This window comes from Hyla sarda, unplaced genomic scaffold (genome assembly GCF_029499605.1).
Source record: "Hyla sarda isolate aHylSar1 unplaced genomic scaffold, aHylSar1.hap1 scaffold_1305, whole genome shotgun sequence".
Classification (NCBI taxonomy): domain Eukaryota; kingdom Metazoa; phylum Chordata; class Amphibia; order Anura; family Hylidae; genus Hyla; species Hyla sarda.
In genome coordinates, this window is record NW_026607929.1 from 1 (window position 1) to 23,779 (window position 23,779).

Sequence of the window (23,779 nt, forward strand, 5' to 3'; positions counted from 1 at the left end):
ATGGAATACTGTGTACAGTACTGGTCATACCAGACATGGAATACTGTGTACAGTACTGGTCAGACCACACATGGAATACTGTGTACAGTACTGGTCAGACCCCACATGGAATACTGTGTACAGTACTGGTCAGACCACACATAGAATACTGTGTACAGTACTAGTCAGACCACACATGGAATACTGTGTACAGTACTGGTCAGACCACACATGGAATACTGTGTACAGTACTGGTCAGACCAGACATGGAATACTGTTTACAGTACTGGTCAGACCACACATAGAATACTGTGTACAGTACTGGTCAGACCACACATGGAATACTGTGTACAGTACTGGTCAGACCACACATGGAATACTGTGTACAGTACTGGTCAGACCACACATACAATACTGTGTACAGTACTGGTCAGACCACACATGGAATACTGTGTACAGTACTGGTCAGACCACACATGGAATACTGTGTACAGTACTGGTCAGACCACACGTAGAATACTGTATACGGTACTGGTCAGACCATACATGGAATACTGTGTACAGTACTGGGCACCAGTGTACAAGAAAGATATAGTGGAGCTGGAGAGGGTTCAAAGACGGGTAAAAAGAAGGCTTAGTGGTGACCTAATAACTATGTATAAATATATCAGAGGACAGTACAGAGATCTCTCCATGATCTATTTATACCCAGGACTGTATATATAACAAGGAGGTGACCTAATAATATATATAATATATCAGGAAAGTACAGAGATCTCTCCATGATCTATTTATACCCAGGACTGTATATATAACAAGGAGGTGACCTAATAATATATATATAATATATCAGGACAGTACAGAGATCTCTCCATGATCTATTTATACCCAGGACTGTATATATAACAAGGAGGTGACCTAATAATATATATAATATATCAGGACAGTACAGAGATCTCTCCATGATCTATTTATACCCAGGACTGTATATATAACAAGGAGGTGACCTAATAATATATATAATATATCAGCACAGTACAGAGATCTCTCCATGATCTATTTATACCCAGGACTGTATATATAACAAGGAGGTGACCTAATAATATATATAATATATCAGGACAGTACAGAGATCTCTCCATGATCAATTTATACCCAGGACTGTATATATAACAAGGAGGTGATCTAATAACATATATAATATATATCAGGACAGTACAGAGATCTCTCCATGATCTATTTATACCCAGGACTGTATATATAACAAGCAGGCTTCTACGTCTAGAGAAAAGGAGGTTTCTACACCAGCACAGACGGGGGTTCTTTACTGTTAGAGCAGTGAGACTGTGGAATTCTCTCCCGGAGGAGGTGTCATGGTGAACTCTGCAAAAGAATATTAAAGGGGTCTGGATGCATTTTTGGAGAGTAATAACATTACAGGTTATGTATACTAGATTTATTGGGACAGAACGTTGATCCAGGGATTTATTCTGATACTTGGAGTCGGGAAGGAATTTTTACCTCTAGTATGAGGGTTTTTACCTCCTCTGGATCAACTCAGTAGGGACTCATTAGGGATATAGGTTGAACTTTATGACTCCGGTCTTTTTTCACCCTCATGAACTATGTTACTAAGTTAGATTTGGTGGATCAGATCTGATGGACTTCAGGACTGCAGAAGAATGTGCTTGAGACCCATGGGACACTACAATTCTCTGATGAGGACCATTACAGGCACCCCTCCATTCTTACATTGTAGATGTCACCCCTGGAGCTTTGGACTCTTGACATATACATTTTTTATCCCCATTTTTGGTTTTTGTAGGAGATGACCCCTCAGAGAACATCTAAAACCTTCCCCTGCCCAGAGACTCTTCAGGGTGAGAGCAGCCAACCTATGGGTCATTTTGGCTCAGCCATCACCGTTCTCCCGGACCTGACTGCCGACCAGTATCCTGAATTAGCTATAGGGGCTCCCTTAGAGGACAATGGTCGAGGAGCTCTGTACATCTTCCCAGGAAAACCTGGTGGCTTCAGGACTTCTTATATACAGGTAAATGGATGAACGCCTACATGTGCAGGATGAACCCTCAGAGAATGTTCAAAAAGTCCATAGAATGGAGAAATGTTCAGTTAAAGTGTTGCTGTCATCAAACACAAGTTTTCACATGCCAACCACTGCTGAGAGCGACCGCTGCCGGGACCCACTGTGATGTGCGTTATTCGCTGGGGAAGCAGGCGGCATTGCTCTCCACTCCTCAGACAGAGACTTGTATGCTGAGAAATGTACATATCTTGAACAGGTAGAGGAGCACAATGCCGCCCAGATCCTTGGAGAATAACTAACCATCATGGTCGGTCTTAGCGGTGTTCATTCTTAGCAGACCTGGTGTGTCTGATCCAAATGTCAAAAGTTGTTTTTAATGTCAGTAACATCTTTAATTGAGAGTTTCACCCCCGCGCCTCTCCTGTTTCCTCCTGTATATGCAGCAGGCGTCGTTTGTTACACTGGACACCACTGCACCTGTGGCTCTCCCAGGACTATCAGAAGGTGTGGAGTCTCATCCAGTCCAGTTCACTCCCAGCGTCCACATCTCTCTCAGTTGGATATTTATAGTTCCCCTTGCTCGGATTATTGGATCCTTTCTTATTGCTAGCTTTGTGATTGTATCTCCTGGTTTTCTGTACTGCGCTGCTATCTGTTACCGACCTGGCTCGTTTGACTTTTCTTATACATTTAGTTTGTGCTTCCTGTGTTTGTTTTGTTTGCTCTTTAGTTTGTCCTTTGCCGATTGTGTCCTGACCTGATCCCTGAGTCTTGCCCTGTGTTGCATTATTACTTTGCAATATCTAGGACTTTAGATAGGAAGGGACCAACAATGTTGTTGGTGCCATCCTATTAAGGAGGTGGGTACCCCAAAAGGCAGTGAAAGAGGTTTGAGCAAGCTCAGGGCCACACTTATGTCTGCCTGATGTGACAGTGAGTTCACGACCATCATGTAGTGAAAGGTAACCTGAGATTGTAGCACCACAAGAGTGCTCTGTGGGATCCCAGGCTTTCTGCATCATATCTAGTCTCATCTAGTTCATGACAGCTTTGTGCCATTTTCTGTTCGGAAAAGTTCGATACCTTAATTCTTAATTTTTTTCCACTTATGTCATTCTCCAGCGCATTTCAGGAAGTCTTCTGGGAGGTGGAGCTCAGTTCTTTGGAAGGTCAGTGGCTGGTGACAAAGACATGACAGGCGATGGTCTGCCAGATGTGACGGTGGGGGGTGAAGGCATCGCTGTCATACTGAGGTAAGAACAAGACCTCTGCCCATGGGACATGCATTATTATCCTTACACTGCTCTGCGCTGAGATGTCTCATAGGAAACGTAAGGAGCCTTTACCTAAAACATTAATCAGACATGAGCTTGAGATGGGTCTGTACTGGGCACATTTACCACCAGGTGACGACCACTATGGTGCCCATATTGGATGTTCCCAGATATAACAGGATCATAATTATCAGTAGGAGATGACTACAGCGCGTTATGTATGGATGGATCTTGAGTTTTGGGAGAAATTTCCCTTTGATCCTTCTTTGTTTTTTGTCTTCCTTGTTGATGATGTTTCTCTGGTTTAGATCTCGGCCCGTACTCCAGGCTTCGGTGTCCATGACATTCAGTCCCCGCAAGTTTCCACTTTCTTCATTTGAATGTGGAGAAAAAATCCAACGACACACGACAGAGATAAATGTCTGCTTCAACAATGAGCTAAAGAGCCGCGGAGGTGAGGTGGAAACAACCGAGGAATGGGCTGAACATAGGAAAATATTCCCACTACAGTATAGGAGAAGGAACGATATGGGGTCAGGAATAGATGGGTCCAGTAGAGGATCCACCACTATAGAAGGAATGATAGATATGGGGTCAGGATTAAATAGGTCCAGTAGAGGATCCTCCACTATAGAAGGAATGATATGGGGTCAGGATTAGATGGGTCCAGTAGAGGATCCTCCACTATAGAAGGAATTATATGAGGTCAGGATTAGATGAATCCAGTAGAGGATCCTCCACTCTAGAAGGGATGATATGGGGTCAGGATTAGATGGGTCCAGTAGAGGATCCTCCACTTTAGAAGGAATGATATGGGGTCAGGATTAGATGGGTCCAGTAGAAGATCCTCCACTATAGAATGAATGATATGGGGTCAGGATTAGATGGGTCCAGTAGAGGATCCTCCACTATAGAAGTAATGATATGGGGTCAGGATTAAATAGGTCCAGTAGAGGATCCTCCACTATAGAAGGAATGATATGGGGTCAGGATTAGATGGGTCCAGTAGAAGATCCTCCACTATAGAAGGAATGATATGGGGTCAGGATTAGATGGGTCCAGTAGAGGATCCTCCACTATAGAAGGAATGATATGGGGTCAGGATTAGATGGGTCCAGTAGAAGATCCTCCACTATAGAAGGAATGATATGGGATCAGGATTAGATGGGTCCAGTAGAGGATCCTCCACTATAGAAGGAATGATAGATATGGGGTCAGGATTAAATAGGTCCAGTAGAGGATCCTCCACTATAGAAGGAATGATATGGGGTCAGGATGTGATCAGCATTATCGGCGCTTGACTGCTCCTGCCTGGATCTCAGGCACGGAGCAGTCGCAAGTTTCCACTTTCTTCATTTGAATGTGGAGAAAAAATCCAACGACACACGACAGAGATAAATGTCTGCTTCAACAATGAGCTAAAGAGCCGCGGAGGTGAGGTGGAAACAACCGAGGAATGGGCTGAACATAGGAAAATATTCCCACTACAGTATAGGAGAAGGAACGATATGGGGTCAGGAATAGATGGGTCCAGTAGAGGATCCACCACTATAGAAGGAATGATAGATATGGGGTCAGGATTAAATAGGTCCAGTAGAGGATCCTCCACTATAGAAGGAATGATATGGGGTCAGGATTAGATGGGTCCAGTAGAGGATCCTCCACTATAGAAGGAATTATATGAGGTCAGGATTAGATGAATCCAGTAGAGGATCCTCCACTCTAGAAGGGATGATATGGGGTCAGGATTAGATGGGTCCAGTAGAGGATCCTCCACTTTAGAAGGAATGATATGGGGTCAGGATTAGATGGGTCCAGTAGAAGATCCTCCACTATAGAATGAATGATATGGGGTCAGGATTAGATGGGTCCAGTAGAGGATCCTCCACTATAGAAGTAATGATATGGGGTCAGGATTAAATAGGTCCAGTAGAGGATCCTCCACTATAGAAGGAATGATATGGGGTCAGGATTAGATGGGTCCAGTAGAAGATCCTCCACTATAGAAGGAATGATATGGGGTCAGGATTAGATGGGTCCAGTAGAGGATCCTCCACTATAGAAGGAATGATATGGGGTCAGGATTAGATGGGTCCAGTAGAAGATCCTCCACTATAGAAGGAATGATATGGGATCAGGATTAGATGGGTCCAGTAGAGGATCCTCCACTATAGAAGGAATGATAGATATGGGGTCAGGATTAAATAGGTCCAGTAGAGGATCCTCCACTATAGAAGGAATGATATGGGGTCAGGATTAGATGGATCCAGTAGAGGATCCTCCACTATAGAAGGAATGATATGAGGTCAGGATTAGATGGGTCCAGTAGGGGATCCTCCACTTTAGAAGGAATGATATGGGGTCAGGATTAGATGGGTCCAGTAGAAGATCCTCCACTCTAGAAGAAGGAATGATATGGGATCAGGATTAGATAGGTCCAGTAGAGGATCCTCCACTATTGAAAGGATGATATGGGGTCAGGATTAGATGGGTACAGTAGAGGATCCTCCACTATAAAATAAATTATATGTGGTCAGGATTAGATGGGTCCAGTAGAGGATCCTCCACTATAGAATGAATGATATGGGGTCAGGATTAGATGGGTCCAGTAGAGGATCCTCCACTATAGAAGGAATGATATGGGGTCAGGATTAAATGGGTCCAGTAGAGGATCCTCCACTATAGAAGGAATGATATGGGGTCAGGATTAAATGGGTCCAGTAGAGGATCCTCCACTGTAGAAGGAATGATATGGGGTCAGGATTAGATGGGTCCAGTAGAGAATCCTCCACTATAGAAGGAATGATATGGGGTCAGGATTAGATGGGTCCAGTAGAAGATCCTCCACTATAGAAGGAATGATATGGGATCAGGATTAGATGGGTCCAGTATAGGATCCTCCACTATAGGAGAATTAATAATATGGGGTCAGTATTAGATGGGTCCAGTAGAGGAACCTCCACTATAGAAGGGATGATACAGGGTCAGGATTAGATGGGTCCAGTAGAGGATCCTCCACTATAGAAGGAATGATATGGGGTCAGGATTAGATGGGTCCAGTAGAGGATCCTCCACTATAGAAGGAATGATATGGGGTCAGGATTAGATGGGTCCAGTAGAGGATCCTCCACTATAGAAGGAATGATATGGGGTCAGGATTAGATGGGTCCAGTAGAGAATCCTCCACTATAGAAGGAATGATATGGGGTCAGGATTAGATGGGTCCAGTAGAGGATCCTCCACTATAGAAGGAATGATATGGGGTCAGGATTAGATGGGTCCAGTAGAGGATCCTCCACTATAGAAGGAATGATATGGGGTCAGGATTAGATGGGTCCAGTAGAAGATCCTCCACTATAGAAGGAATGATACGGGGTCAGGATTAGATGGGTCCAGTAGAGGAACCTCCACTATAGAAGGAATGATACGGGGTCAGGATTAGATGGGTCCAGTAGAGGATCCTCCACTATAGAAGGAATGATATGGGTTCAGGATTAGATGGGTCCAGTAGAGGATCCTCCACTATAGAAAGAATGATAGATATGGGGTCAGGATTAGATAGGTCCAGTAGAGGATCCTCCACTATAGAAGTAAAGATATGAGGTCAGGATTAGATGGGTCCAGTAGAGAATCCTCCACTATAGGAGAAGGAATGATATGGGGTCCGGATTAGATGGGTTCAGTAGAGGATCCTCCACTATGGAAGGGATGATATGGGGTCAGGATTAGATGGGTCCAGTAAAGGGTCCTCCACTATAGAAGGAATGATATGAGGTCAGGATTAGATGGGTCCAGTAGAGGATCCTCCACTTTAGAAGGAATGATATGGGGTCAGGATTAGATGGGTCCAGTAGAAGATCCTCCACTCTAGAAGAAGGAATGATATGGGATCAGGATTAGATAGGTCCAGTAGAGGATCCTCCACTATTGAAAGGATGATATGGGGTCAGGATTAGATGGGTACAGTAGAGGATCCTCCACTATAAAAGAAATTATATGTGGTCAGGATTAGATGGGTCCAGTAGAGGATCCTCCACTATAGAATGAATGATATGGGGTCAGGATTAGATGGGTCCAGTAGAGGATCCTCCACTATAGAAGGAATGATATGGGGTCAGGATTAAATGGGTCCAGTAGAGGATCCTCCACTATAGAAGGAATGATATGGGGTCAGGATTAAATGGGTCCAGTAGAGGATCCTCCACTGTAGAAGGAATGATATGGGGTCAGGATTAGATGGGTCCAGTAGAGAATCCTCCACTATAGAAGGAATGATATGGGGTCAGGATTAGATGGGTCCAGTAAAAGATCCTCCACTATAGAAGGAATGATATGGGATCAGGATTAGATGGGTCCAGTAGAGGATCCTCCACTATAGAAGGAATGATAGATATGGGGTCAGGATTAAATAGGTCCAGTAGAGGATCCTCCACTGTAGAAGGAATGATATGGGGTCAGGATTAGATGGGTCCAGTAGAGAATCCTCCACTATAGAAGGAATGATATGGGGTCAGAATTAGATGGGTCCAGTAAAAGATCCTCCACTATAGAAGGAATGATATGGGATCAGGATTAGATGGGTCCAGTAGAGGATCCTCCACTATAGAAGGAATGATAGATATGGGGTCAGGATTAAATAGGTCCAGTAGAGGATCCTCCACTATAGAAGGAATGATATGGGGTCAGGATTAGATGGATCCAGTAGAGGATCCTCCACTATAGAAGGAATGATATGAGGTCAGGATTAGATGGGTCCAGTAGAGGATCCTCCACTTTAGAAGGAATGATATGGGGTCAGGATTAGATGGGTCCAGTAGAAGATCCTCCACTCTAGAAGAAGGAATGATATGGGATCAGGATTAGATGGGTCCAGTAGAGGATCCTCCACTATTGAAAGGATGATATGGGGTCAGGATTAGATGGGTCCAGTAGAGGATCCTCCACTTTAGAAGGAATGATATGGGGTCAGGATTAGATGGGTACAGTAGAGGATCCTCCACTATAAAAGAAATTATATGTGGTCAGGATTAGATGGGTCCAGTAGAGGATCCTCCACTATAGAATGAATGATATGGGGTCAGGATTAGATGGGTCCAGTAGAGGATCCTCCACTATAGAAGGAATGATATGGGGTCAGGATTAAATGGGTCCAGTAGAGGATCCTCCACTATAGAAGGAATGATATGGGGTCAGGATTAAATGGGTCCAGTAGAGGATCCTCCACTGTAAAAGGAATGATATGGGGTCAGGATTAGATGGGTCCAGTAGAGAATCCTCCACTATAGAAGGAATGATATGGGGTCAGGATTAGATGGGTCCAGTAGAAGATCCTCCACTATAGAAGGAATGATATGGGATCAGGATTAGATGGGTCCAGTATAGGATCCTCCACTATAGGAGAATTAATGATATGGGGTCAGTATTAGATGGGTCCAGTAGAGGAACCTCCACTATAGAAGGGATGATACAGGGTCAGGATTAGATGGGTCCAGTAGAGGATCCTCCACTATAGAAGGAATGATATGGGGTCAGGATTAGATGGGTCCAGTAGAGGATCCTCCACTATAGAAGGAATGATATGGGGTCAGGATTAGATGGGTCCAGTAGAGGATCCTCCACTATAGAAGGAATGATATGGGGTCAGGATTAGATGGGTCCAGTAGAGAATCCTCCACTATAGAAGGAATGATATGGGGTCAGGATTAGATGGGTCCAGTAGAGGATCCTCCACTATAGAAGGAATGATATGGGGTCAGGATTAGATGGGTCCAGTAGAGGATCCTCCACTATAGAAGGAATGATATGGGGTCAGGATTAGATGGGTCCAGTAGAAGATCCTCCACTATAGAAGGAATGATACGGGGTCAGGATTAGATGGGTCCAGTAGAGGAACCTCCACTATAGAAGGAATGATACGGGGTCAGGATTAGATGGGTCCAGTAGAGGATCCTCCACTATAGAAGGAATGATATGGGTTCAGGATTAGATGGGTCCAGTAGAGGATCCTCCACTATAGAAAGAATGATAGATATGGGGTCAGGATTAGATAGGTCCAGTAGAGGATCCTCCACTATAGAAGTAAAGATATGAGGTCAGGATTAGATGGGTCCAGTAGAGAATCCTCCACTATAGGAGAAGGAATGATATGGGGTCCGGATTAGATGGGTTCAGTAGAGGATCCTCCACTATGGAAGGGATGATATGGGGTCAGGATTAGATGGGTCCAGTAGAGGATCCTCCACTATAGAAGGAATGATATGAGGTCAGGATTAGATGGGTCCAGTAGAGGATCCTCCACTATAGAAGGAATGATATGGGGTCAGGATTAGATGGGTCCAGTAGAGGGTCCTCCACTATAAAAGGAATGATATGGGGTCAGGATTAGATGGGTCCAGTAGAGGATCCTTCACTATAGAATGAATGATATGGGGTCAGGATTAGATGGGTCCAGTAGAGGATCCTCCACTATAGAAGGAATTATATGGGGTCAGGATTAGATGGGTCCAGTAGAGGATCCTCCACTATAGAAGGAATGATATGGGGTTAGGATTAAATGGGTCCAGTAGAGGATCCTCCACTATAGAAGGAATGATATGGGGTCAGGATTAGATGGGTCCAGTAGAAGATCCTCCACTATAAAAGGAATGATATGGGATCAGGATTAGATGGGTCCAGTAGAGGATCCTCCACTATAGGAGAATGAATGATATGGGGTCAGGATTAGATGGGTCCAGTAGAGGATCCTCCACTTTAGAAGGAATGATATAGGGTCAGGATTAGATGGGTCCAGTAGAAGATACTCCACTATAAAAGAAATTATATGTGGTCAGGATTAGATGGGTCCAGTAGAGGATCCTCTACTATAGGAGAAGGAATGATATGGGGCCAGGATTAGATGGGTCCAGTAGAGGATCCTCCACTATAGAAGGAATTATATGGGGTCAGGAATAGATGGGTCCAGTAGAGGATCCTCCACTATAAAAGGAATGATATGGGGTCAGGATTAGATGGGTCCAGTAGAAGATCCTCCACTATAGAAGGAATCATATGGGATCAGGATTAGTTGGGTCCAGTAGAGGATCCTCCACTATAGGAGAATGAATGATATGGGGTCAGGATTAGATGGGTCCAGTAGAGGAACCTCCACTATAGAAGGGATGATATGGGGTCAGGATTAAAGGGGTCCAGTAGAGGATCCTCCACTATAGAAGGAATGATACGGGGTCAGGATTAGATGGGTCCAGTAGAGGATCCTCCACTATAGAAGGAATGATATGGGGTCAGGATTAGATGGGTCCAGTAGAGGATCCTCCACTTTAGAAGGAATGATATGGGGTCAGGATTAGATGGGTCCAGTAGAAGATACTCCACTATAAAAGAAATTATATGTGGTCAGGATTAGATGGGTCCAGTAGAGGATCCTCTACTATAGGAGAAGGAATGATATGGGGCCAGGATTAGATGGGTCCAGTAGAGGATCCTCCACTATAGAAGGAATGATATGGGGTCAGGATTAGATGGGTCCAGTAGAAGATCCTCCACTATAGAAGGAATCATATGGGATCAGGATTAGTTGGGTCCAGTAGAGGATCCTCCACTATAGGAGAATGAATGATATGGGGTCAGGATTAGATGGGTCCAGTAGAGGAACCTCCACTATAGAAGGGATGATATGGGGTCAGGATTAGATGGGTCCAGTAGAGGATCCTCCACTATAGAAGAAATTATATGGGGTCAGGATTAGATGGGTCCAGTAGAGGATCCTCCACTATAGAAGGAATGATATGGGGTCAGGATTAGATGGATCCAGTAGAGGATCCTCCACTATAGAAGGAATTATATGGGGTCAGGATTAGATGGGTCCAGTAGAGGATCCTCCACTATAGAAGGAATGATATGGGGTCAGGATTAGATGGGTCCAGTAGAGGATCCTCCACTATAGAAGGAATGATATGGGGTCAGGATTAGATGGGTCCAGTAGAAGATCCTCTACTATAGAAGGAATGATATGTGGTCAGGATTAGATGGGTCCAGTAAAGGATCCTCCACTATAGAAGGAATGATATGGGGTCAGGATTAGATGGGTCCAGTAGAGGATCCTCCACTATAGAAGGAATGATATGGGATCAGGATTAGATGGGTCCAGTAGAGGATCCTCCACTATAGAAGGGATGATACGGGGTCAGGATTAGATGGGTCCAGTAGAAGATCCTCCACTATAGAAGGAATTATATGGGATCAGGATTAGATGGGTGCAGTAGAGGATCCTCCACTATAGGAGAAGGAATGATATGGGGTCAGGATTAGATGGGTCCAGTAGAGGATCCTCCACTATAGGAGAAGGAATGATATGGGGTCAGGATTAGAGGGGTCCAGTAGAGGATCCTCCACTATAGGAGAAGGAATGATATGGGGTCAGGATTAGATGGGTCCAGTGGAGGATCCTCCACTATAGAAGGAATGATAGATATGGGGTCAGGATTAGAGGGGTCCAGTAGAGGATCCTCCACTATATGAGAAGGAATGATACGGGGTCAGGATTACATGGGTCCAGTAGAAGATCCTCCACTATAGAAGGAATGATATGGGATCAGGATTAGATGGGTCCAGTAGAGGATCCTTCACTATAGGAGAATGAATGATATGGGGTCAGGATTAGATGGGTCCAGTAGAGGATCCTCCACTTTAGAAGGAATGATATGGGGTCAGGATTAGATGGGTCCAGTAGAAGATACTCCACTATAAAAGAAATTATATGTGGTCAGGATTAGATGGGTCCAGTAGAGGATCCTCTACTATAGGAGAAGGAATGATATGGGGCCAGGATTAGATGGGTCCAGTAGAGGATCCTCCACTATAGAAGGAATTATATGGGGTCAGGAATAGATGGGTCCAGTAGAGGATCCTCCACTATAGAAGGAATGATATGGGGTCAGGATTAGATGGGTCCAGTAGAAGATCCTCCACTATAGAAGGAATCATATGGGATCAGGATTAGTTGGGTCCAGTAGAGGATCCTCCACTATAGGAGAATGAATGATATGGGGTCAGGATTAGATGGGTCCAGTAGAGGAACCTCCACTATAGAAGGGATGATATGGGGTCAGGATTAGATGGGTCCAGTAGAGGATCCTCCACTATAGAAGAAATTATATGGGGTCAGGATTAGATGGGTCCAGTAGAGGATCCTCCACTATAGAAGGGATGATATGGGGTCAGGATTAGATGGGTCCAGTAGAGGATCCTCCACTATAGAAGGAATGATATGGGGTCAGGATTAGATGGGTCCAGTAGAAGATCCTCTACTATAGAAGGAATGATATGTGGTCAGGATTAGATGGGTCCAGTAGAAGATACTCCACTATAAAAGAAATTATATGTGGTCAGGATTAGATGGGTCCAGTAGAGGATCCTCTACTATAGGAGAAGGAATGATATGGGGCCAGGATTAGATGGGTCCAGTAGAGGATCCTCCACTATAGAAGGAATTATATGGGGTCAGGAATAGATGGGTCCAGTAGAGGATCCTCCACTATAGAAGGAATGATATGGGGTCAGGATTAGATGGGTCCAGTAGAAGATCCTCCACTATAGAAGGAATCATATGGGATCAGGATTAGTTGGGTCCAGTAGAGGATCCTCCACTATAGGAGAATGAATGATATGGGGTCAGGATTAGATGGGTCCAGTAGAGGAACCTCCACTATAGAAGGGATGATATGGGGTCAGGATTAGATGGGTCCAGTAGAGGATCCTCCACTATAGAAGAAATTATATGGGGTCAGGATTAGATGGGTCCAGTAGAGGATCCTCCACTATAGAAGGAATGATATCGGGTCAGGATTAGATGGATCCAGTAGAGGATCCTCCACTATAGAAGGAATTATATGGGGTCAGGATTAGATGGGTCCAGTAGAGGATCCTCCACTATAGAAGGAATGATATGGGGTCAGGATTAGATGGGTCCAGTAAAGGATCCTCCACTATAGAAGGAATGATATGGGGTCAGGATTAGATGGGTCCAGTAAAGGATCCTCCACTATAGAAGGAATGATATGGGGTCAGGATTAGATGGGTCCAGTAGAGGATCCTCCACTATAGAAGGAATGATATGTGGTCAGGATTAGATGGGTCCAGTAAAGGATCCTCCACTATAGAAGGAATGATATGGGGTCAGGATTAGATGGGTCCAGTAGAGGATCCTCCACTATAGAAGGAATGATATGGGATCAGGATTAGATGGGTCCAGTAGAGGATCCTCCACTATAGAAGGGATGATACGGGGTCAGGATTAGATGGGTCCAGTAGAGGATCCTCCACTATAGAAGGAATTATATGGGATCAGGATTAGATGGGTGCAGTAGAGGATCCTCCACTATAGGAGAAGGAATGATATGGGGTCAGGATTAGATGGGTCCAGTAGAGGATCCTCCACTATAGGAGAAGGAATTATATGGGGTCAGGATTAGAGGGGTCCAGTAGAGGATCCTCCACTATAGGAGAAGGAATGATATGGGGTCAGGATTAGATGGGTCCAGTGGAGGATCCTCCACTATAGAAGGAATGATAGATATGGGGTCAGGATTAGAGGGGTCCAGTAGAGGATCCTCCACTATATGAGAAGGAATGATACGGGGTCAGGATTAGGTGGGTCCAGTAGAGGATCCTCCAGTTCCCACCAATTGTCCCTTTATTCCAGGTGAGACCTCGGCCTCGGTACAGTACACCCTTCTGTTGGATGCGGGCCGTACCCAGACTCGCGCCGTCTTCTCTGACACCCCACAACCCAACACCCGTATGATAAATTCATCTCAGGAACTCCAAAGAAGACAACAGTGCATTGAATACAAGATTGTCCTTCCTGTTAGTATTGTGAGAGGTGCATGAGAGGGCAGTGTATGGGGGATAGTGTATGATGGATAGTGAATTGGGGCGCTGCATGGGGGGGCAGTGTATGGGAGATAGTGTATGAGGATAGTGTATGGGGGATAGTGTATGAGGGATAGTGTATGGGGGGCGCTGTATGCGGGGGCAGTGTATGGGACAGTGTATGAGGATAGTGTATGACGATAGTGTATAGGGAATAGTGCATAAACATAGTGTATGAATATAATGTAGGAGGATAGTGTATGGGAGATAGGGTATGGGGAAGGGGTATGGGGATAGTGCATCAGGATAGTGCATGAGGAATAGTGGATTGGGGGCAGTGTATGAGGATAGTGTATGAGGATAGTGTATGGGGATAGTGTATGGGAAAGGGGTATGGGGATAGTGTATGGGGATAGTGTATGGGGATAGTGTATGAGGATAGTGTATGAATATAATGTAGGAGGATAGTGTATGGGAGATAGGGTATGGGGAAGGGGTATGGTGATAGTGTATGAGGATAGTGTATGAGGATAGTGTATGGGGATATTGTATGGGGATAGTGTATGGGGATAGTGTATGGGGATAGTTTTTGGGGATAGTGTATGGGGATAGTGTATGGGGATAGTGTATGGGGATAGTGTTTGGGGATAGTGTATGGGGATAGTGTATGGGGATAGTGTATGGGGATAGTGTATGGGGATAGTGTATGGGGATAGTGTTTGGGGATAGTGTATCGGGATAGTGTATGAGGATAGTGTATGGGGATGTGTATGAGGATTGTGTATGAGGATAGTGTATGAGGATATTGTATGGGGATAGTGTATGTGGATAGTGCATGAGGGATAGTGGATTGGGGACAGTGTATGGGGGATAGTGTATGAGGATAGTGTATGGGGGGAGGGGTTTGGGAGATAGTGTATGAGGGTAGTGTATAGGGATAGTGTATGAGGGATAGTGGGTTGGGGCAGTGTACTGGGGGGCAGTGTATGAGGATAGTATCCGGGGAAGGGGTATGGGGATAGTGTATGGGAATAGTGTATGAAGATATCGTATGGGGGGATAATGTATGGGGATAGTGTATGGGGGATAGTGTATGAGGGAAAGTGGATTGGGGTCTGTGTATGGGGGATAGTGTATGAGGATAATGTATGGGAGATAGTGAATTAGTGGGGGAAAGTGGGGGATAGTGTGTGGGGGCAGTGTATGGGGGAGTGGTGGATGGGTGGGCAGTAAATGATGGGGGATGGGGACGTGGTATTAGGAAAACAATTAGGACGCCCCATATAAGGACAATGAAGCTGCTTATACGTTTCTCTCCTGTCCCCAGGACTGTGTGGAGGACTCTCTCTCTCCTCTCCGTGTCAGTCTCAGTTTCTCATTGATTGGAAATCCTGTTCTTAGTGAGGACTCTCGGAACAACCACTTAGGAGAGGTATGAGGCCTGGGGGAGTTAGGTAGTGCTGTATGATGTGTGTGTGTGGGAGGGGGGGAAGGTGGGGCTCTAAGATGGGGGGATAGGTGGTGCTGTATGATGTGTGTGTGGGGGGTTAGGTGGGGCTCTAAGATGGGGGGATAGGTGGTGCTGTATGATGTGTGTGTGGGGGGTTAGGTGGGGCTCTAAGATGGGGGGATAGGTGGTGCTGTATGATGGGGGATAGGTGGTGCTGTATGATGAGGGATAGGTGGTGCTGTATGATGGGTGGTAGGAGAGATAGGTGGTGATGTATGATGGGTGGTAGGAGAAATAGGTGGTGCTGTATGATGGGTGGTAGGAGAGATAGGTGGAGGTGTATGATGGGTGGTAGGAGAGATAGGTGGTGATGTATGATGGGTGGTTGGAGAGATAGGTGGTGTTGTATGATGGGTGGTAGGAGATATAGGTGGTGCTGTATGATGGGTGGTAGGAGAGATAGGTGGTGCTGTATGATGGGTGGTAGGAAAGATAGGTGGTGCTGTATGATGGAAGGTAGGAGAGATAGGTGATGTTGTATGATGGGTGGTAGGAGAGATAGGTGGTGCTGTATGATAGGAGAGATAGGTGGTGCTGTATGATGGGTGGTAGGAGAGATAGGTGGTGATGTATGATGGGTGGTTGTAGAGATAGGTGGTGCTGTATGATGGGTGGTAGGAGGGATAGGTGGTGCTGTATGATGGGTGGTAGGAGAGATAGGTGGTGCTGTAGGATGGGTGGTAGGAGAGATAGGTGGTGATGTATGATGGGTGGTAGGAGAGATAGGTGGTGCTGTATGATGGGTGGTAGGAGAGATAGGTGGTGCTGTATGATGGGTGGTAGGAAAGAGAGGTGGTGCTGTATGATGGGTGGTAGGAGAGATAGGTGGTGCTGTAGGATGGGTGGTAGGAGGGATAGGTGGAGCTGTATGATGGGTGGTAGGAGAGATAGGTGGTGATGTATGATGGTTGATAGGAGAGATAGGTGGTGCTGTATGATAGGAGAGATAGGTGGTGATGTATGATGGGTGGTAGGAGAGATAGGTGGTGAGGTATGATGGGTGGTAGGAGATATAGGTGGTGCTGTATGATGGGTGGTAGGAGAGATAGGTGGAGCTGTATGATGGGTGGTAGGAGAGATAGGTGGTGCTGTATGATAGGAGAGATAGGTGGTGATGTATGATGGGTGGTTGGAGAGATAGGTGTTGCTGTATGATGGGTGGTAGGAGAGATAGGTGGGGCTGTGTGATGGATGGGAGGAGAGATAGGTGGAGGTGTATGATGGGTGGTAGGAGAGATAGGTGGTGCTGTGTGATGGATGGTAGGAGAGATAGGTGGAGGTGTATGATGGGTGGTAGGAGAGATAGGTGGAGGTGTATGATGGGTGGTAGGAGAGATAGGTGGTGATGTATGATGGGTGGTAGGAGGGATAGGTGGTGCTGTATGATGGGTGGTAGGAGAGATAGGTGGTGCTGTATGATGGGTGGTAGGAGATATAGGTGGTGATGTATGATGGGTGGTAGGAGAGATAGGTGGTGCTGTATGATGGGTGGTAGGAGAGATAGGTGGTGCTGTATTATGGATGGTAGGAGAGATAGGTGGAGGTGCATGATGGGTGGTAGGAGAGATAGGTGGAGGTGTATGATGGGTGGTAGGAGAGATAGGTGATGATGTATGATGGGTGGTAGGAGAGATAGGTGGTGCTGTATGATGGGTGGTAGGAGATATAGGTGGAGCTGTATGATGGGTGGTAGGAGAGATAGGTGGTGATGTATGATGGGTGGTAGGAGAGATAGGTGGTGCTGTGTGATGGATGGTAGGAGAGATAGGTTGAGGTGTGTGATCGGTGGTAGGAGAGATAGGTGGTGCTGTATGATGGGTGGTAGGAGAGATAGGTGGTGCTGTATGATGGGTGGTAGGAGAGATAGGTGGTGCTGTATGATGGGTGGTAGGAGAGATAGGTGGAGGTGTATGATGGGTGGTAGGAGAGATAGGTGGAGGTGTATGATGGGTGGTAGGAGAGATAGGTGATGATGTATGATGGGTGGTAGGAGGGATAGGTGGTGCTGTATGATGGGTGGTAGGAGGGATAGGTGGAGCTGTATGATGGGTGGTAGGAGAGATAGGTGGTGATGTATGATGGGTGATAGGAGAGATAGGTGGTGCTGTATGATAGGAGAGATAGGTGGTGATGTATGATGGGTGGTAGGAGAGATAGGTGGTGCTGTATGATGGGTGGTAGGAGAGATAGGTGGTGCTGTATTATGGATGGTAGGAGAGATAGGTGGAGGTGCATGATGGGTGGTAGGAGAGATAGGTGGAGGTGTATGATGGGTGGTTGGAGAGATAGGTGATGATGTATGATGGGTTGTAGGAGAGATAGGTGGTGCTGTATGATGGGTGGTAGGAGATATAGGTGGTGCTGTATGATGGGTGGTAGGAGAGATAGGTGGAGGTGTATGATGGGTGGTAGGAGAGATAGGTGATGATGTATGATGGGTGGTAGGAGAGATAGGTGGTGCTGTATGATGGGTGGTAGGAGATATAGGTGGAGCTGTATGATGGGTGGTAGGAGAGATAGGTGGTGATGTATGATGGGTGGTAGGAGAGATAGGTGGTGCTGTGTGATGGATGGTAGGAGAGATAGGTTGAGGTGTGTGATCGGTGGTAGGAGAGATAGGTGGTGCTGTATGATGGGTGGTAGGAGAGATAGGTGGTGCTGTATGATGGGTGGTAGGAGAGATAGGTGGTGATGTATGATGGGTGGTAGGAGAGATAGGTGGTGCTGTGTGATGGATGGTAGGAGAGATAGGTTGAGGTGTATGATGGGTGGTAGGAGAGATAGGTGGTGCTGTATGATGGGTGGTAGGAGAGATAGGTGGTGCTGTATGATGGGTGGTAGGAGAGATAGGTGGTGCTGTATGATGGGTGGTAGGAGAGATAGGTGGTGCTGTATGATGGGTGGTAGGAGAGACAGGTGGTGCTGTATGATGGGTGGTAGGAGGGATAGGTGGTGCTGTATGATGGATGGTAGGAGAGATAGGTGGAGCTGTATGATGGGTTGTAGGAGAGATAGGTGGTGCTGTATGATGGATGGTAGGAGAGATAGGTGGTGCTGTATGATAGGTGGTAGGAGATATAGGTGGTACTGTATGATGGGTGGTAGGAGATATAGGTGGTACTGTCTGATGGGTGGTAGGAGAGATAGGTGGAGCTGTATGATGGGTGGTAGGAGAGATAGGTGGTGTTGTATGATGGATGGTAGGAGAGATAGGTGGTGCTGTATGATAGGTGGTAGGAGATATAGGTGGTACTGTATGATGGGTGGTAGGAGATATAGGTGGTACTGTATGATGGGTTGTAGGAGAGATAGGTGGTGCTGTATGATGAGTGGTAGGAGAGATAGGTGGTGCTGTATGATGGATGGTAGGAGAGATAGGTGGTGCTGTATGATTGGTGGTAGGAGGGATAGGTGGTGCTGTATGATGGGTGGTAGGAGAGATAGGTGGTGCTGTATGATGAGTGGTAGGAGAGATAGGTGGTGCTGTATGATTGGTGGTAGGAGGGATAGGTGGTGCTGTATGATGGGTGGTAGGAGAGATAGGTGGTGCTATATGATGGGTGGTAGGAGAGATAGGTGGTGCTGTATGATGGATGGTAGGAGAGATAGGTGGTGCTGTATGATGGGTGGTAGGAGGGATAGGTGGTGCTGTATGATGGGTGGTAGGAGAGATAGGTGGTGCTGTATGATGGGTGGTAGGAGGGATAGGTGGTGCTGTATGATGGGTGGTAGGAGAGATAGGTGGTGCTGTATGATGGGTGGTAGGAGAGATAGGTGGTGCTGTATGATGGATGGTAGGAGAGATAGGTGGTGCTGTATGATGGGTGGTTTAAATAATTTTTATTGAAATTTTTTTGAGAAATTTACAACAAAGGAAAGATTGGCCAAAGAAAACAACGTGGCCAAGGAACAATACATAACAAATATAACACAGTTATATAAATATTACTAACGCAATCACTCAGCTGTATGTAGAAATATTAATTTGCAGAATCATGTCTTTGGATGTTGCGGATATTATAGACATATCCGGTAGATCATTATAGGTCATCTTGAAAAATAAAAACGTCACATAAGTAGTGTTGCTCGCGAATATTCGTAATTTTTTTTATTTTATTTTTTTTTACTTTTTATTTTTTTTTCACAGTACACATCACAGTGATCTCCCCTCTCTGATTCCAGCTTGTGTGGTGTAAAGAAGGCTCTAATACTACTGTGTGAGACCGGTGTATGAATTTTCGCATATGCGAAAATTTGTATATGCAAATTTTCGTATATGCGGATTTTTGCTTATGTTAATTAATATATATGCAAATTTCGCATATGTTAATTTTTGAATATGCGAAAATAAATCGAGAATATTACGGATATGCGAATATTCGCGAATATATGACGACTATTCGTCCATATATTCGCGAATATTCGCAAATTCGAATATGGCCTATGCCGCTCAACACTACACATAAGCAGTTTTAAAGTATTTTATAGTCCTACCTATAACTCTGCAGCGAAGAATAGGATTTTTCATGACTAGATCCCGTAGTCCTCCCCTCTCCCGTCACAGGAAGACTTACCGGAAATATGTGCAAAGTGTGACACCCAATAATCATAAGTAGTAATGGGTAGTTAGAGTAGTACCATTTAATAATATAGGCTGAACATAATTTAATGGAATGGATCCCAGAACAGCATGAAATCTAATAAAACCGTGATAGAAGTGATGTGCAGGGTTAATTAGCAACACCTAGGCCAGTGGGTAGTGCTTCGTCCAGGTCTTCTATCTCGACTCGCAGGTCCGTCTATTGTTTAGCTTCCAAGCGTACGTCGTTTCGTAAAAACAATTGGACTTGACTGCTTCTATAATGTCGGCTGTAGAAGGGACAGAAGAGGATTTCCACCTAGCTGCAAGTTGGGATCTGTAGGCTATTAGGATATGGCATAGAGGTGTTCTATAAGCGGTGTCTGCTGTGTGAAGGCCTATGTTTAAAAGTACCAGTTTGCTGGATATGGATAATGACTTGTGTGAAACCAGTTGTACTAATTCCTTCACACCTTTTTTCTTATGGTGCCTGTCAACCCGCATCCCCTCCAACATAGTTGGGAACATGAGGGGATCATGTAATGCAATTTGGCCGGGGTATAGTACCACATAGAGACCATCTTGAAAAATTGTTCTCTATGGCCTAAACACGATGTGTGTTCATTTAAAGATTTAAGAGCCTGAGCCCATTCATAGTTAGAGATTGTCAGGTTTAATTCTTTTTCCCACTTAGAATGCTGTGGCCCATTATTTATATATAGGTCGTTATTGTAGAACTGATATCATGGGGTAATTTTCTAGATGGAGTCAGAGGATAGGTTCATGAGGTCTACAAGTGTTTGAGGAATGGAGACTGTGGGTTGGGGAAATTGTTTCAAATGTTTGACAATGGTGTTATATGATCTTCTCTCTGCATCTGGTAAACCGTATATCGATTGGAGTTCTTCAAAAGATCTTAGTTTATTGTCTCTGTACAAATGTTTTAGTGAAGTAATGCCTCTATCTGTCCAAGTTTGAAGGTCAGAGAGTGGAGTATAGAGTAGGACAGATTGTATGGTCAGGTTGATTGAGTAATCAGTAGCAGTATCATTGTTTGCAGTGGGCCTTATATTCCACATTTTTATGTTGTTCGAGACTATTTTGTTTATTCTAAGTTTAGTTTTGTTTATTTTATGAGAGTTTAATAATAATGGTGTCCAGTCTTCAATACCGCATAAAGATTCCTCTAGAAGGACCCATGGCTTTTTGTCAATGGGAGGCTTCAGCCACTCTAATGACTGTTTCAGTAGTGTGGCTTGAAGATATGCCGACAAGTTAGGTAGCCCAGTTCCTCCACTTTCAGCTTTTTTAGTCATAAGTGATGCTGACAATCTTGGTTTAGATTTTTGCCATACAAAGTCTGACATTTGTCTCCTAAATTTATTCAGTAAGCTCACGGGTAATGCCAGAGGAATAGTTCGCATAAGGTACAGAAGCTTTGGGAGGATGAACATCTTGTAGACGCTAATCCTACCAAACCAACTCCAAGAGTATCTACCAAATGATGTGAAGTCTTTCTGGATGGAAGAATAAAGCTCATGGTAATTTTCCGGTATCAAATTATTGATGTCTATTGTTAGGTTAATGCCTAAATAGGAAAGAGAAGTTGTTTCCCATTTATACGGAAATGATTGTTGGATGTGTGAAGTGAGTTGTTTGGAAATCCAGGATGTTGTCTGCGAAAAGGCTGATTTTATTGATCCCATGGTCTGATGCTAAACCATATATTGAATTGTTATTTCTAATTTTAATAGCAAGGGGTTCTATGACAAGTACAAATAGAAGCGGAGAAAGTGGGCAACCTTGCCTAGTCCCATTGGTTAAGGGGAAGGGGTCGGAAACATTGTTGTTTATGAACACCCTAGCAGACGGGTTAGTATATAGAGCAAAAACTGAATTTATAAACTCTTCAGGGAACTCGTTATGGTGCAGGACTCTACTCATGAACGCCCAATTGACTCTGTCGAAGGCCTTCTCTGAGTCCAGTGATAGGAGCAGAGAAGGCTTCCGGTGACCTCTGGTCCATGAAATAAGGTCTATAACTCTACGAGCCCCATGACTAGCCTGACGCCCAGTAGTGAATCCCACCTGGTCAGGGTGTAGCAACTCTGGTAGCATATTTTTCATACGGTTGGCCAAAATTTTGCGTAAATTTTTATGTCAAAATTTATAAGGGAAATAGGTCTGAAGTTAGCTGGGGTGGTTGGATCTTTGCCTGGTTTAGGCAGGGCAACTATATTTGATGCTAGCATATCTTTCGAGAATGAACCTGTAGTGGCTGCATAGTTAAATACATTACATATGTGTGGGGATAGTGTGGTCATGAATGCGCTGTAGTATTCCGCCGAGTATCCATCCGGCCCCGGGGCCTTTCTACATTTAAGTCGTTTAATGACATTTTCAACCTCTGTGATGGTGAATGAATTTTTTAAAGCAGAGATGTTTTCTGGTCTTAATTTAGGTAGTGGACATGAAGACAAGTATTTATCTATGTCGTCGATTTCTGGATGGGACGTGTCGGGATCATCTTTAAGATTATATAGGGATTTATAAAATTTGGCTATTTCATTTGCAATTTGTTTGGGGTGGATTATTTTCGAATTATCTTTTGCATTAATCAGGAATGGGATTCTACTCTTTCTCCTAGGGCCTTTAGCAAGGGTGGCGGTGAGTCTAGAAGCTTTATTGATTTGGTGATAACCATTGCATTGAAGGTTCCTGAAATGTCTGTCTAATTCGTTAGATAGAAGGCCATACAACAGCAGTCTTTTTTTCTCTTAGTGTTTGTAAGGTTATTAAGGGTGGTAGGAGAGATAGGTGGTGCTGTATGTTGGGTGGTAGGAGAGATAGGTGGCGATATATGATGGGTGGTAATAGAGATAGGTGGTGATGTATGATGAGTGGTAGGAGAGATAGGTGGTGTTGTATAATGGGTGGTAGGAGAGGTAGGTGGTGCTGTATGATGGAAGGTAGGAGAGATAGGTGGTGCTGTATGATGAGTGATAGGAGAGATAGGTGGTGCTGTATGATGGATGGTAGGAGAGATAGGTGGTGCTGTATGATGGGTGGTTGGAGAGATAGGTGGTGATGTATGATGGGTGGTAGGAGGGGTAGGTGGTGTTGTATGATGGGTGGTAGATGAGATAGGTGGTGTTGTATGATGGGAGGTAGGAGAGATAGGTGGTGCTGTATGATGGGTGGTAGGAAAGATAGGTGGTGCTGTATGATGGGTGGTAGGAGAGATAGGTGGTGCTGTATGATGGGCGGTAGGAGAGATAGGTGGTGCTGTATGATGGGTTGTAGGAGAGATATGTGGTGCTGTATGATGGGTGGTAGGAGAGATAGGTGGTGCTGTATGATGGGTGGTAGGAGAGATAGGTGGTGATGTATGATGGGTGGTTGGAGAGATAGGTGGTGCTGTATGATGGGTGGTAGGAGGGATAGGTGGTGATGTATGATGGATGGTAGGAGAGATAGGTGGCGATATATGATGGGTGGTAATAGAGATAGGTGGTGATGTA

At 44.9% G+C, this 23,779-nt stretch overlaps 1 protein-coding gene across 1 annotated transcript in view; it reads left to right on the top strand.

The window, feature by feature from the left end:
* Window positions 1–1,804: 1,804 nt before the first annotated feature.
* Window positions 1,805–23,779, top strand: part of LOC130305018 (integrin alpha-M-like) — a gene marked incomplete at its 5' end in the record, with an annotated part of 70,783 nt that continues 48,808 nt past the window's right edge. The window contains 6 exon segments of the mRNA XM_056551971.1: window positions 1,805–2,032; window positions 3,149–3,279; window positions 3,609–3,759; window positions 4,623–4,734; window positions 14,000–14,163; window positions 15,497–15,601. Coding sequence (XP_056407946.1) covers window positions 1,805–2,032; window positions 3,149–3,279; window positions 3,609–3,759; window positions 4,623–4,734; window positions 14,000–14,163; window positions 15,497–15,601 — 891 coding nt within the window.